Source organism: Podarcis erhardii, assembly GCF_964252035.2.
Source record: "Podarcis erhardii genome assembly, chromosome: 3".
NCBI classification, from domain to species: Eukaryota; Metazoa; Chordata; class Lepidosauria; order Squamata; family Lacertidae; genus Podarcis; species Podarcis erhardii.
In genome coordinates, this window is record NC_138507.1 from 64626243 (window position 1) to 64639183 (window position 12941).

General features: G+C 40.6%; 1 protein-coding gene across 3 annotated transcripts in view; it reads left to right on the plus strand.

The window, feature by feature from the left end:
• LOC309338224 (utrophin-like) overlaps positions 1-12941 on the plus strand; it is a gene marked incomplete at its 3' end in the record, with an annotated part of 204287 nt that overhangs the window by 89886 nt on the left and 101460 nt on the right. For all 3 annotated transcript variants that reach the window (XM_081855250.1, XM_081855251.1, XM_081855252.1), the window contains one exon: positions 9630-9786. In XM_081855250.1, coding sequence (XP_081711376.1) covers positions 9630-9786 — 157 coding nt within the window. The remainder of the gene's footprint in view (positions 1-9629; positions 9787-12941) is intronic.

Genomic DNA, 12941 nt, shown 5'->3' on the forward strand with positions numbered 1-12941 from the left:
GGTGAGGAAATCCTTGCTGCTTGGCAGGGAATAGTGTGCTAGCCATATCTTGAGTACCCCTGACATGTTGTGAGCATGGGTGGAATAGATTAAAATGGTGGTTTGCTAATTTGTTGAAATTTCCTTCTGCACTTTTCACCACTAGGTAGCAAGGGCCCCCCTGTGCAGGCAGCCTGATGTTGAGAGACATGCCAGGCAACCCACTTTTTATTCCCTTGCCAGTGGCCCAGATGTAGCATTGCTATGTTGAGGACATGGGATTGGGGATAAAAAACCTGGTCCCTTACTAACTGTGTGACCACATAACATTGCGTCTGAGCTGCTCACCGTCGTGCCCTGCCAGTTTGTAAATTGGAACACTCCCTAAACCTGTTCTTGGGATTTCCCCACTTATCCAAAGCAGTTTTAAGGGACATGGTGACAGGGGAAGGAGAGGAAAGCCTCATTCTGTACACATGGCAACTTGGTTGAATCCTACCTTAGATTACTTCACATCAAAATTCCATTCAGTTTTATGTTTTCAGGGAAGCTTGGGAGGTCAGTGTCTGTCAGCTTGCGCTGCCGATAGTTGGAACAAGTACCCGTAATGTCTTGACTCTTATAAGCGTCCCTCACAAATCATCAAGAAAGAGATGAGAAGACATTTATGTTAATACTTTAATCAACAGCTGCAGTGTTCCAGCAGTAACAATTGAGCAGCATGGTATTTCTTGGGGATTAATGATCATTTGGGGGAAATTAATGGCCCAAGCTGCCCTCAAGTCATTTACTTCAGCCAGTCATTAATTCCAGGGTGAGAGTCTAAGGATGAGTAGTGGTTGTTATTATGAATGGTGTGTAACAATCATACTTAAAACAGTTTTACAATTAATTTAGTTTGTGTATATGCATGGAACATGATGTTTAGATGACATATATCAGCTGTAAGGGAGAAATCTAGAAGCATAATCAGAGGGGGTTAACTGCAAACACTAAATCATCAAATACAATACATAAGTAATCATTTACTCTGTTGTAATAATCAGATCTAGGTAGATTTTACTTTGTATTTCAAAACTTGTTCAGAGTTGGATGTAACTACCTCCTGCAATGTAACTGCTTGCTTCTGTAGTATGTGGTCTGCAATGTGGGGGTTGAGCTATACCACCATTCATCCAAGGAACACAGGGCAGTCTACAATATAAAAACACAAAATGCATAACATATAAACAAACCAAGCAATAACCCCACAATCCATCCCAGGTTAAAGTGAACACAGTGCTTATATAATACATTTAAAACAATGCTTGTCCTTCAACCCAGTTTGCCAAATTAACAAAACAAAACAAAACAAAACAAAACAAAACAAAACAAAACAAAGCAAAACACAAAACAAAACAAAACACAAAACAAAACAAAACAAAACAAAACAAAACAAAACAAAACAAAACAAAACACCCCCCAAAAAACAGCAACAACTCACTAATATATCAGTGGTGTCTTTTTGTGGCTATGCAATATTTAATATGATTCTTTAAAGTTTTTGTACTATCTATTTTGTGGTCAGTTGTTAGGATTGATTTGTTTTTTGTTTCTTCCATTTTGTTTTGTTATGAAGATATTTGAATGGTGGTTCTTCGGTTCTCTTCTTCTGAATAGCCGTTTACCCTGCCTATGCCCCTCTCAACCTGTCTTTTCTTTTCTTTTCGTTTTGTGATACATTTCCCCCCTCATTCAGAACCCTCATAGGTTCTGAATATGAGTTGCTACTAAAATATAGCATGGGCCCATAGCAAATCACACACAGATGGAGATTACAGTTCCTGTTCTGATTTTTGTGCCTTTTTGGTGACAGTTCAGGCTGCCACTCCATGTTTGATAAAATTAAATTTCTGGTCGTGTACAGCTTCTTCAGTCCTGATTGAAAAGGAGCCACTGAGTTGTAATTTCACCCTCCATGGCATGCTAGCAGAAGGCTTCATGAGCCACTTAAACCCTCAGCACAGAGCTGAAGTGGACTCAAATAAGAGTGTTGCATTTTGCACAGGATTGAAGTTCATTCTTGGCAGTTTTCTCCCTTTCTGCTGAACACTAAAAGTGCTGTAGATTTAAAAGGCAGAACTAGCCACAGATAAGTGTTGCTAGACAGGTCCCAGAAGAGTGCTGAAAAATATATTTCCAAGGATCAAGAATGCTTTCCCAGCAAGAGGCATTGAGCCGGCAGTTCTTATATTGCAAATACCTATGGCAGCTGGCTAAAGCTGGTCTCTGAGGCTCAGAGAACAAGTTGCATCTCTTTCATCTGCAGACACTCTGCTATTTGCCTATTCAAGCAGAGCTGCAATTTAGGGCTGATTTGGACACTACTTCTAAGCAGGGGACTGTTGGTGTGAGAATAACGTTTGCTTTTGAATCCCTGTTAAATCATAGACTAAAGTGGGTAGGGACAGAAAGCTTTCGCATGTGGCTAAATGTGTCTGACTAAAGGGGTGCTCTGGTAACTCTTGTAGGAAAATTGGAATGTACTTTATTTGAATCTGGGGATATGATTTTTACTGCAGTATTTGGCTTGCCATCAGAATAAAAACAACAAAAGGAACAGGTGCATCACTTTCCAAGCAAAGAAAAAACTATTACTAGCTTTTGTTCTCCTTTTGAAGAAAGTTCAAATAAATCAAAACACTGCTTTTGTCAGTCTCTTGGCAGGGGAATTAACAACTTATTTTAACCATTTTTTTTACTGAGTTAAAGTTATTGTTACAAATTTAGCCATGTCACTGTCACCCCGCCTAGGAGCTGTTGCACCAATGGCGCATAAAGGAACTGATTTATAGATTTTTATCAGTGTCCAGGTATTTCTGATTTACCAGCTAATGCAACTACTCTTCCTGATTTGGGGAGATTTCCCCCTCTAATCACAAACCTCCATTCCAAGGGACAAACCTTCTGGTTTCCCCAATCCATTGGGGCATAAGAGGTTGCAGTGGAGAACAACCTTCTACTGGATCCAGTCTAGTGTCATGAATGATTTTCTTCCCTGTGTCTTTTTTACAAGGCAGAAATCTGCTGAATACAAGTTTTTGTTGTTGAAATACTTTGTCATCCTGCTTATATTGTTGTGGGCATCTGTATGTCTTGGAAGACAACAGAGGAGTGTGCCTTTGGGGGCAAAGTCAAACTGTTGGAGAGTTGCAGCACCTACTGTGGCTGTAGAGACCAATGTGGGAGAGACATATTTTGTTGCAGCTGGGGCAGATGAAGGTATCCAGTTTTGCTTCTGCAAGTGGTCATTCCTTCTCTGGTCACTGTTGTGGATACACCACCAGATTCTCTGAATCCAGGCACTGCGGTCATCTGCAAGGGATTCCCACATGGTGGTGTTGATGTTGCCAGTCTTCATGCCTCGTACGCAGACATATTTGCAATGCAGAGTTGGTTTGCCAATGGACCTGGCAGTTGAAGCCAACTCCTTGTAGAACACATCCTTGGAGATCCTGCTGTCTTCCACTCTGTGTACATGACCAAGCCAGTGTAGACATCAATGAGACAGGAGTGTGAGTGTATTGGGAATGTGAGCTTGGGAAAGTACAGCTTTGTTTGAGACTTTCTCCTGCCAAAAACATTCCTGATGCAATGCATGTGGAAGGCATTAAGGTGTCACTCCTGGCAGTTGTATGTTGCTCACAACTCACTTCCATAAAGCAGAGTGCTCAGCCTTCATCTTGACCTTGGACATTAGCATCACATTCTCCTGTACCCTTTTAGAGAGGTAAACCATTGCTGTAGCTGCCTTGGCAATACACTTGTTCAGCTGAGCATCGATGGCGAGGTTGCTGGTTATGGTGGAACTCAGGTAGGCAAAATCATCTACTCCCTCAAGTGTGTGGTCAGCATTGCTGATGTGTAGACTGCTGGCAATGTCCTGACTCAGGATGTTGGTCTTCATCAGGCTAATCATAAGGCAGATCTCCTTGCAAGCTTGAGCAAAACAGTTGATGACAAGCAACAATTCTCAGATAACAACCCACCACACTTTTGTCTTGGTGTGGAGACATGCCAGGTTGAACAGACCCCTGTCACTCCGTAAATATCATTATTAAAAAGTCCAGCTATGTAGACCATGTGAATGACTAGGTTTGGTTCTGCAGCACTAAGACCCATAAGTAAAAGAGCATATATAGATATGTTGTATTGCTGAATGTATGTCAATGTCTAGGGAGTACAAATTCCCAAATGGCACATTCTGGATAGCTTCACATGTTCAGAACAAAATTCCTGAAAAGTGGTAATTAGTTATGTTTTTTAAGGTTCAGCTGTTCTAGAAGAAGTGGTGCTCTTCTGTGAGCCAAACCTAATAAGACTCTGGCTATTGTGGAGAAAACAGGTTGACAAGACTCTCTCTCTAAGGATAAATTCAGTTCATTTATTTATCACCCTATACAGATGGTTCTGCTTCTATGGATGTGGTGAGTAATGGCGGAGTTATGAAACATTGCCTGGTGGGGAAAGGGGGAATTGCTCCAGACAGACTTGGATTCTAAAATAAGTTGACAGAAGAAAATAAACTCATCTCTTCTTCATCCCCCACCCCCCAGTGTACCCTCCCATTCCCATGTTCAGGAGGACTATCTGACCCTCTGAAGAGCCAACACAGCAAATCCAAATCCAAAAATAAGGAGGCTGTAGGGAAGAAGGAGGAGCTCTGAAATTTCTTTCCTTAAGTTAAATTATCTTATGATCCACAGCTTTATATTTTCTTCTGTAACTGCTTAAAGTGATATTTTACCTTGGCAACCTATGGTACTGTTCTTAAGAGAGTGAGAGTGTGTGGGCCACACATACTCTCCTTTAATCAGTGCTGCTGAAACATAGAATAGAGAAAGGTAGGCACAATACAAAAGTGCACGTTTTGTACACACATGTGATATTCAAGTGCGCCACCCTCCCCCCACAATTGAGGGGGCTGGCAATGTGTGTGAGTGATGCAGGCAGCAAGATTAAGGTGAGCATGTTGCATGGTGCACATGCACAACTGCTGCAGATTTTGGGGGGCAGCCCCCTGTTTGAATTTTTTGGGGCCCCTGCCCCCCTAAGATGGTGCTTATGGCAATATTTATGTATATATGCAGCTGTACATGTAGAAGTATGTAACCACTAGGTAGCTTGAGGGAGTTCCTGTCTCAGCCTCAAGACTTGTAGAAGGATAAATAGATGACATAATAATTATAAAATACATCGTAGCTAGAAAATATGACAAAATTTAAAAAGTCTGGACAAAAGGCCACTGTGGAGCTTGGAAGCACAGTGTGGGAGCATAACTCATTTTAATTCAGGTCAGAAAAGCTCTCAGACAAATTTAGGAAAGATTTTGTTAGTTCTTATATGGACCCCTGCCAAATGGATGTTTGTTTTTCGATTTGATAGCATTGTGTTTTACTGATCTTTATTGATGTTGGTTTTATTATTACAAAGTTGCCATCAACTTCAACAAATATCCATCTATTTTTTAGGCAAGTAGTTCAAAGCTTTACAAACAGTGACAGCACTTCAGTCCTCAATTATTTTGAACAAAGAAGCCTTCTGGTGTGTGTGTTCACAATCAGTACAGCTACATCTGGCCCTAATTTTAGAACCGTTTTGAGTAAAAGTAGAAAATAAGGATGGGAGGGTCTGGAACCACAATTCCAATAAGCATTCAAATGTGTTTATACTTTTATGTTTAACAAGTGTTTGAAACCTAAACTGGGATTAGTAGGAACTTGTATAACATTTTCCCTCATTCAGAAACATATGCTTGCTTGCTTAGAAACACATGTTCTGCTAGATTTACCAATTTCCTATCTAATCCTATCATGGATTACTTTCCAGTTCGTATGTTTTATGTACCCTTTCTGAATTAAACAAAAAGAAGAGAGAGGGGGAAAAGCCCAAGAGATATGGCTTGCCAAAGGCCACTATGCTCATGTATAAGAGCATATTTCACATCAAGTTGATAACACAGTAAAATAAATAAAATAGTAGCTAGTATTGTAAGCCCATCCTTTGGGTCCAGGAAGTTTCCTAAGACAGATTCCAAACAGGACTGGTACAGTGAGTGATCCAATTACAGTATAGTGGTACCTTGGTTTACGAACTTAATCCGTTCCAGAAATCCGTTCTTAAACCAAGACATTCTTTCCCATAGCAGCGGGGGACTCAATTTACAAATGGAACACACTCAACAGGAAGCAAAACATGTTCTTATTCCAAGGCAAAGTTCACAAACCAAAATACCTACTTCCGGGTTTGCAGCGTTCTTAATCCAAGTTGTTCATAAACTAAGCTGTTCTTAAACCAAGGTACCACTGTACTCCTCTGGAGAATAAATAGCTTCCCAGTCAAGGCTCAGGAACTGCCAAATCAGAGAAAAGATAGCAACTTAGCCTTTATTATTATTTAATATAGATATAGATATACCACTTAATTATTAAATCAAAATGACAATTAAATAAAAACCATAGAAAGAAGAAGAGCAATAAAAAATTTCATAAAATCAAACACTACCTTAAAATGCCTGCTGAAATAAGAAAGGCTGTATCAGGTGCAAGTAGTTCTTTTTTTTCTAATCTCAATCGGGATGAGATTCCTCACTGAATGCACAGTTTGTAGTACATACAAGACATGTAGCTGTGCAATGGAGACCACCAGTACATATTTTTTTCCACGTATACTACACTGCCCCCCCCAAGCACTCAAAGCATTATACACTGCTCATTCCACATCATCCCTGTGTGGTGAGTTATCGACTCAGAGATACTGACTAGCTGAAGGTCACCCAGTGATCCTCAGGACGGAGTGAGGATTGGAACCCAGACCTCCTTAGTCTGACACGCTAGTCACTGTACCACAGCGGCAGTCAAAACTGGGTTCAAAAGTCAAGAGAATAAGCTAGGGGATTACTAAACAAATGAAGTGTAGAATAAATGCAAAGGGCTTTGAGGTACCCACAAATGCTGACAGCCTGTGTCAGTCAGCGTTCTGGAAGGCTGGAAGCTTGCTGCAAAGAATTTGATTTTTGAGGCTAATAGAAAGGATTAGCTAGACTAATCCTTGATATGGACCATGCCCACACAATATGGTCATTGTTGCATCTTATGACACATACGTTTTTCACTCTTATTTTCCAATGATTATATAGAATTTATATAGAAGTGCAAAGGGATAGAGTGATGCAATTCCGCAGAGAACCAATCCCAGTGTTTCAGTTTAGAATCTGAAACGCAAGTGCTGTACCCATCCCTTCCCCCCAATATTTCTGTGGTCAGGGCTTGGTAGTCAGCTGACCACTCCAACCTTTTCCTATGGGGGTGGTTGGGATTAATGAATAATTGCAGTTCCTGTAAGGCCATAGAGAGGGAAATGTGTGTTCAGAGCTCTTTGAAAGAAATAGTGAATGAGATAAGGGATGACTAATCACTGGAATCAGCGAATAAAGCATGCGGTATTTTTTGGAGGGAGAGATTTAATCTTTTTCATTTTTTCTTTTTTCTTTAAAAAAGCTGGTGTTCTGCTACAAGAATTGCATATTGAGCTAGCAGAAAATTAAACTGTGAACTATTAGTTCCATCCTATAGCTCAGCTGGCATACTGTTTATCAGTGTAAGGCAATTATATGGTCTCAAGATTCGTCAAGATCATTGAACGGACAGAATTAAAGTGGAGGTCTGTCCTACTTTACCATCATTCTAGAAAACACAGATAAGCTATTAAGAATCTAAAATGCATTAGGTGCACTGATAGGATGATAGAGTGTAAGTGACAGGAGAAGATTACAACCATTTCCTTGTGAGTATTGGGACACTCTCTGCTTACCATAGGTTAAAGTAGACAAGGGACTCAGAAAAATAAAAGGTTCTGACATTATCAAGAGTAGTTACACTAATGGTATGTCATATTAACTGAATTACAGCACAATGCTGCAGCAGTTCATTGATTCAGCAAAAATGCAGTAAGTAATCTGTACCAGTAATGCTCAGCAAGTTAACATTAACCCCTTACTGCCCCTTTCATTCTGGGTATGAACCTGTCATAGACAGGTCTTATGGAAATCTGGACTTTTGCCCCTAAGAAGTCTGATAGGGTTTTACATGCAGCTATTTTAAACTGGTGTGTTTGAGGACTACAGCTTGGTACACTGCACTTGGTGCTAAAACTGAAGCATAATATTCTGGAACTTTTACTAGATTGCATAATTTGTAGTTTTAAAATAGAGAATGGGGATTTTCCTTTCAAAATGTATTTTTAGTAATGTTTTCCAGTGGAACCATTAAAATGAAACAGGCCTGGCTCCCACCCAAAACACACAGAGGCACTTTCTTTATTCCAGCATCTAATGGTACAGGCTCAGTGCTCAGGAGTCATGATTCAGAAGTCCAGGAACAGAGCAAGAAGTTCAGAACTGAACAGAAACACACACACAGCTTTATGGCGGTCCATAGACCCAAAACACACAGTACAACAATAGTATACATCAACAGTTATTAAGGTGTGAGATCGGCCTTGCTAGCCTACAGAGGTTTCCCTGCTCCTCTTGCCAAGCTTTTCAAAACCAAGTGTGGCATCCTCACTCATGAGACTCTGTCACCTTGTGGGACCAGGTCACAGCAGGTTCTAGGTGACAGCACTGCAACCTCCTGCCTGGGCTCCTGTTCAGTCACTGCTGGCTCCTGCTTAGCTTCCCACCTCAGCTAATCAAAGCCTGCCCCAGCCTCCACTGACATTCTCTGCTGCACAAGGAGGTCAGAGGGGAGAGCCAGCATCTCTGTTCCCCCTTCTAAAAAACCCCTCCTCCAACCCAGGTTGCCAGAATTTAGTCCTCCCCTCTGTTTCTTCTCCCTTCCCATCCATCAGAGCCTTCCAATCCTAGCCTGATCCCCACAGTGCTGTGGGGCTCATGACATAAACTGAACTTCAGACTGGAAGTGCATAAATGGTCTTCCTTCCATAGTCTTGTCAAACAATCCCACACAATAACCCTTTATTAGTCATTTTAATAAAGAGTTTGTTAACGCCTCTCTTCACAGGGAGTTGTAAGATACAGGTGTCTTCTGGGTTATGCCGCGTATGATAAGAAAGGTTACTATATTTGGTTTAATTATCTTGTTTAGCACAACCTCTAATCCATTTAGTACATGTCAGTTTCTCAGCAAGCATTTTTTGCCATATCCTATCTCTCAGTTCCTGAACTGTGAAATTCCCTATCTTCTAGTGTCTTGAAATCTTCATGTGTGCTGCAGCTAGCAACAACGCAGTGATTTGTTTGTATAATATAATTTGCAAACATGTCACTGTATATTGACAGTATCACAAGCAGGGAGTTCATTCTAATCCTAATTTGCACAATGTCTGAGACAAAATGAGGATTTCCCTTTATCCCATTTGGATACTCATTTGGTATCATTATGTATTATTTAGGTACCATTTGAGTATTTTACAACATCTGTGGGCCGCACATTTCAGACTAGATTCCTTTGCTTTTCTTGTATAAGCCATTTTGAAATGGTTATATCTAATAGATCATTTGAACAGTTATTTGGATTGCATTAAGGAAAATATCCTATAATATTTTAATGTAGCCTAAAGGTTAAAATGTTTGCTGTGTCTCATTGCAGGGCTCACTTAGAGGCAAGTGCAGAGAAGTGGAATAAGTTGCTGTCATCACTGGAAGAGCTTATCAAATGGCTGAACCTGAAAGATGAAGAGATAAAGAAGCAGATGCCTATTGGTGGGGATGTTCCAGCATTACAGTTACAGCATGACCACTGCAAAGTGAGTTGCTTATCTTTCTGCTGCCCATTCGACACTTTTTAAAATGCACAGTTCATTTGCAGTGCCTTTGTAAAACTGAACCAAGTGTGGGGAAAGAATTATCTCTACCCGCCATTTGGTCTTCTGCATAGCTAACTACTAACCACAGTGCAAGGCATAGCTAATTCTGGTACAAAACCGACAGTTTACCTTGTGCTCAATTATGGATGGGGAATTATTTTGTCCAGCCAGGCACACAGAGACACAATAGTCTCTTTTACTTACATACATCTGTCTGCATCCATACTTGGATTAAAGTGCACTGGATCATCTTAGTCAAAGTGACAAAAACTTCCCCAAACCAAGAGTGGCAAGTGTTGGGCAAAACAGTGTTTTCCTTTAGTGGTTCCTGGAGGGCATTCCAGGCTTTGGATGGCACCTCCTTCTGACTCTGGTAGGCAATCTCCTCTTTAGATGACCTCAGGGGCAAGCGCCCTTGTGCCCTTCTTGACCAACAGCACAGCAAGGACGACCTTTTAGCTCCCCTGCAGCATCCATCAACAGCAGGGCACCACAGTTCCATCAGCAGGGCACCACAGTTCCATTGGATTGCCACACTGATGAAGCTGGAAACACTGTGTCTGTGTAGAACTGTGGCTAACAATAACTGACTGCATGCACTTGAACACAGATAAAAACAGACTGAGAGAATAAACCAAGAAATCCCTCTGGAAGGTCCTGGCTGCCACTCCACATGTACAGTGCTGGCCAAAGCTTCTAACATACAGCTGAACCAAGCAACACCTTATTAAACATAGGAAAGCAGGCTTTCATTCAGTGTGTGTGTGCTTGATAGAGAGTTGTGAATTTTTAGGATTTAAGATGTTGGTATTCATGATAACAAAGGTTTTAAAATGCAATAGTATGAAATAAAAAGTTTTAAATTAAAAAACAAACATTGATCTTTGTCTACCATGATAGTTTCTGATCTGTGCATTGTCCAGAAAGCAGATTTGATGGGAGAGGAAACATTTTCAGTGATAGTGTCCTAAGCTTTGGGATGTCTTCTACAGGGACGCCCCCCAGCCCCCCTTCTTACTATCATTTAGGTGCCAAGCAAAAAAGTTTGTTTTTCTAGGCTTTTAAAAACCACTAATGTGGTTGACTTATTTCAGATTGTTGTGTTAGTTTGTATGCTCTATGTTTTTTGGTTGTATTGTTGCTATTATTTTTTTACTTCTTTGTTAGCCACTGTGGAAACAAATTTAAGCAGGTAAATAGTGTTCTGGAGTTTTGACTGAATAGGATAAACGTGGGATTCTTAAAGAAACTTTTATAATGTCTTCTTATCCAGGTTAATTCTTGTTTCTTTATATAAATGAAATTCTTGAAAATCAATATATAAACATTAAAAAGGGAGAGCAAGAAAAGAATCTAGTCTGTTGATGTAACCTACCAGGAAGACATTGCCTTATGTAAACTTCATAAAAATGAATGGGAGCTGTGTAGGAGCATGTTGATTGCTCTTTCTATGATTATTATTGACTGACATTGTTAAATGATTCTCTGCATCATCAGTCATCTGTGTTCCCTCTAGTTAATGCACCTGTCTATACAAAGGAAGGTTGTAAAGAAAACAAAAACACTACCATCTGAGTAAATAACAATTTCCCAGAATTTCACAATAAAAGCAAATTGCTGCAGCCTTACACAATTTTGTATGGAGAGAACCAGGACCGTGTGCTGGTCCTGCACAATACCAGAAAAGTGTTAATTTTTGTCTGTGGGCTTCATGGAAGGGATGTTTTTCTTTCTTGGTCAGCTCTCAGTTTAGGGAGGAGTGCTATAATATAGGCAATAGCTTACAAGTTTAAAAGGTTGCCAAGATCAAATGAGGGCAACTTAAAAGTTATCATGGAGAAATAATCTGTTCAAAGAATATTCCTCTTATCTGCTTATTATTTTTACAAATTTCCTTTTTATGAAAGACTTTAAACAAATAGCTGTATAGAGTTGAAATCCACCAACTACTTATTTTACGAGAGAGAGAGAGAGAAATCCACCAACTACTTATTTTACGAGAGAGAGAGAGATTGGTAATCAATATAATTAAAAAATGTGCATGCAGGATTATTTTTTATTGGTGATCCATTGAGCTGTTGCTTTTTTTTATTTAGTAATTTTTAAATTAGTTTTTTTTTGGTAAGTAGGCTATTTTGAAGGGTTAACTAACCTGTGGCTCTTCAGATGTTCTTATCTTGTCAGGTGCTGGTGGTGATTGCTCGTGAGTTACCAGGCAGGACTCTGTCCTGTCTTTTACAGGTTTTATTGGTGCAAACTATTTACAGTGCAGAACCACAAAGTTCATGTCCGTCTTAGTCACTTGCAGATTACGGGAGTGGCCCCTTCCAGTTTCTCCCCCAACATAAGAACTTAGACACCCCAAATCTCTGCCTCCCCTCCTTACGTTTCACCCCTCTGCACAAGTTGGGCAACGGAAACTGCATGTCTGCCTCCTGGCCAGCCGGGCTAGGTGAGGCGCTTGGGCTCTCAGTAGCATCCTTGAGCCCTTCCCTTTCTTGGCTGCCCCCTTCCCCCTCTGCTTTACTGGAGGTGTGGCTTTCCCCACTGCTGGACGAGGAGCTGCTCCTCAGAGGCCTCTGAGGCTCTCTGTATCTCCCTGCCTCCCTCCCCTTTTCCGATCCCTTCCATTATCCCTAAGCATTATGTCAGTTGGAGTCCAGCATCATCTAAGGACCACAGACAAGCCACCTCTGCTTCTGTGCATTGTGTTGCTTTTGTCATGGCCATAATGGTTTGTGCAACAAGTGTTAACGTTCAAAGAGCAACCTCCTATCTTTATCACTAAAATGAGAAGCTTTGCTTATTTGCTTAGAATGCTACTGCTATGGAAATGTTCACTGTCCAAGCAAGCATTATTAATGCAGGTGGAAAATGAATCAATCCAACAAATTCTTAGAAAAACAAATATTCTCTTCTGTTTATGGTCATGCTGTGCAATGAGAGAGATAAAGGTACAGGGATGCAGGAAAAGAGGGATAATCAGAACAGTTGTCTGTCACCAGAACACTATTTCAACCCTGTTGTGAGTTTCCAAAAAGGGACTTCCTGCAATATTGCATGATCACGTAGCCTCCTACATAGTGGCACTGATG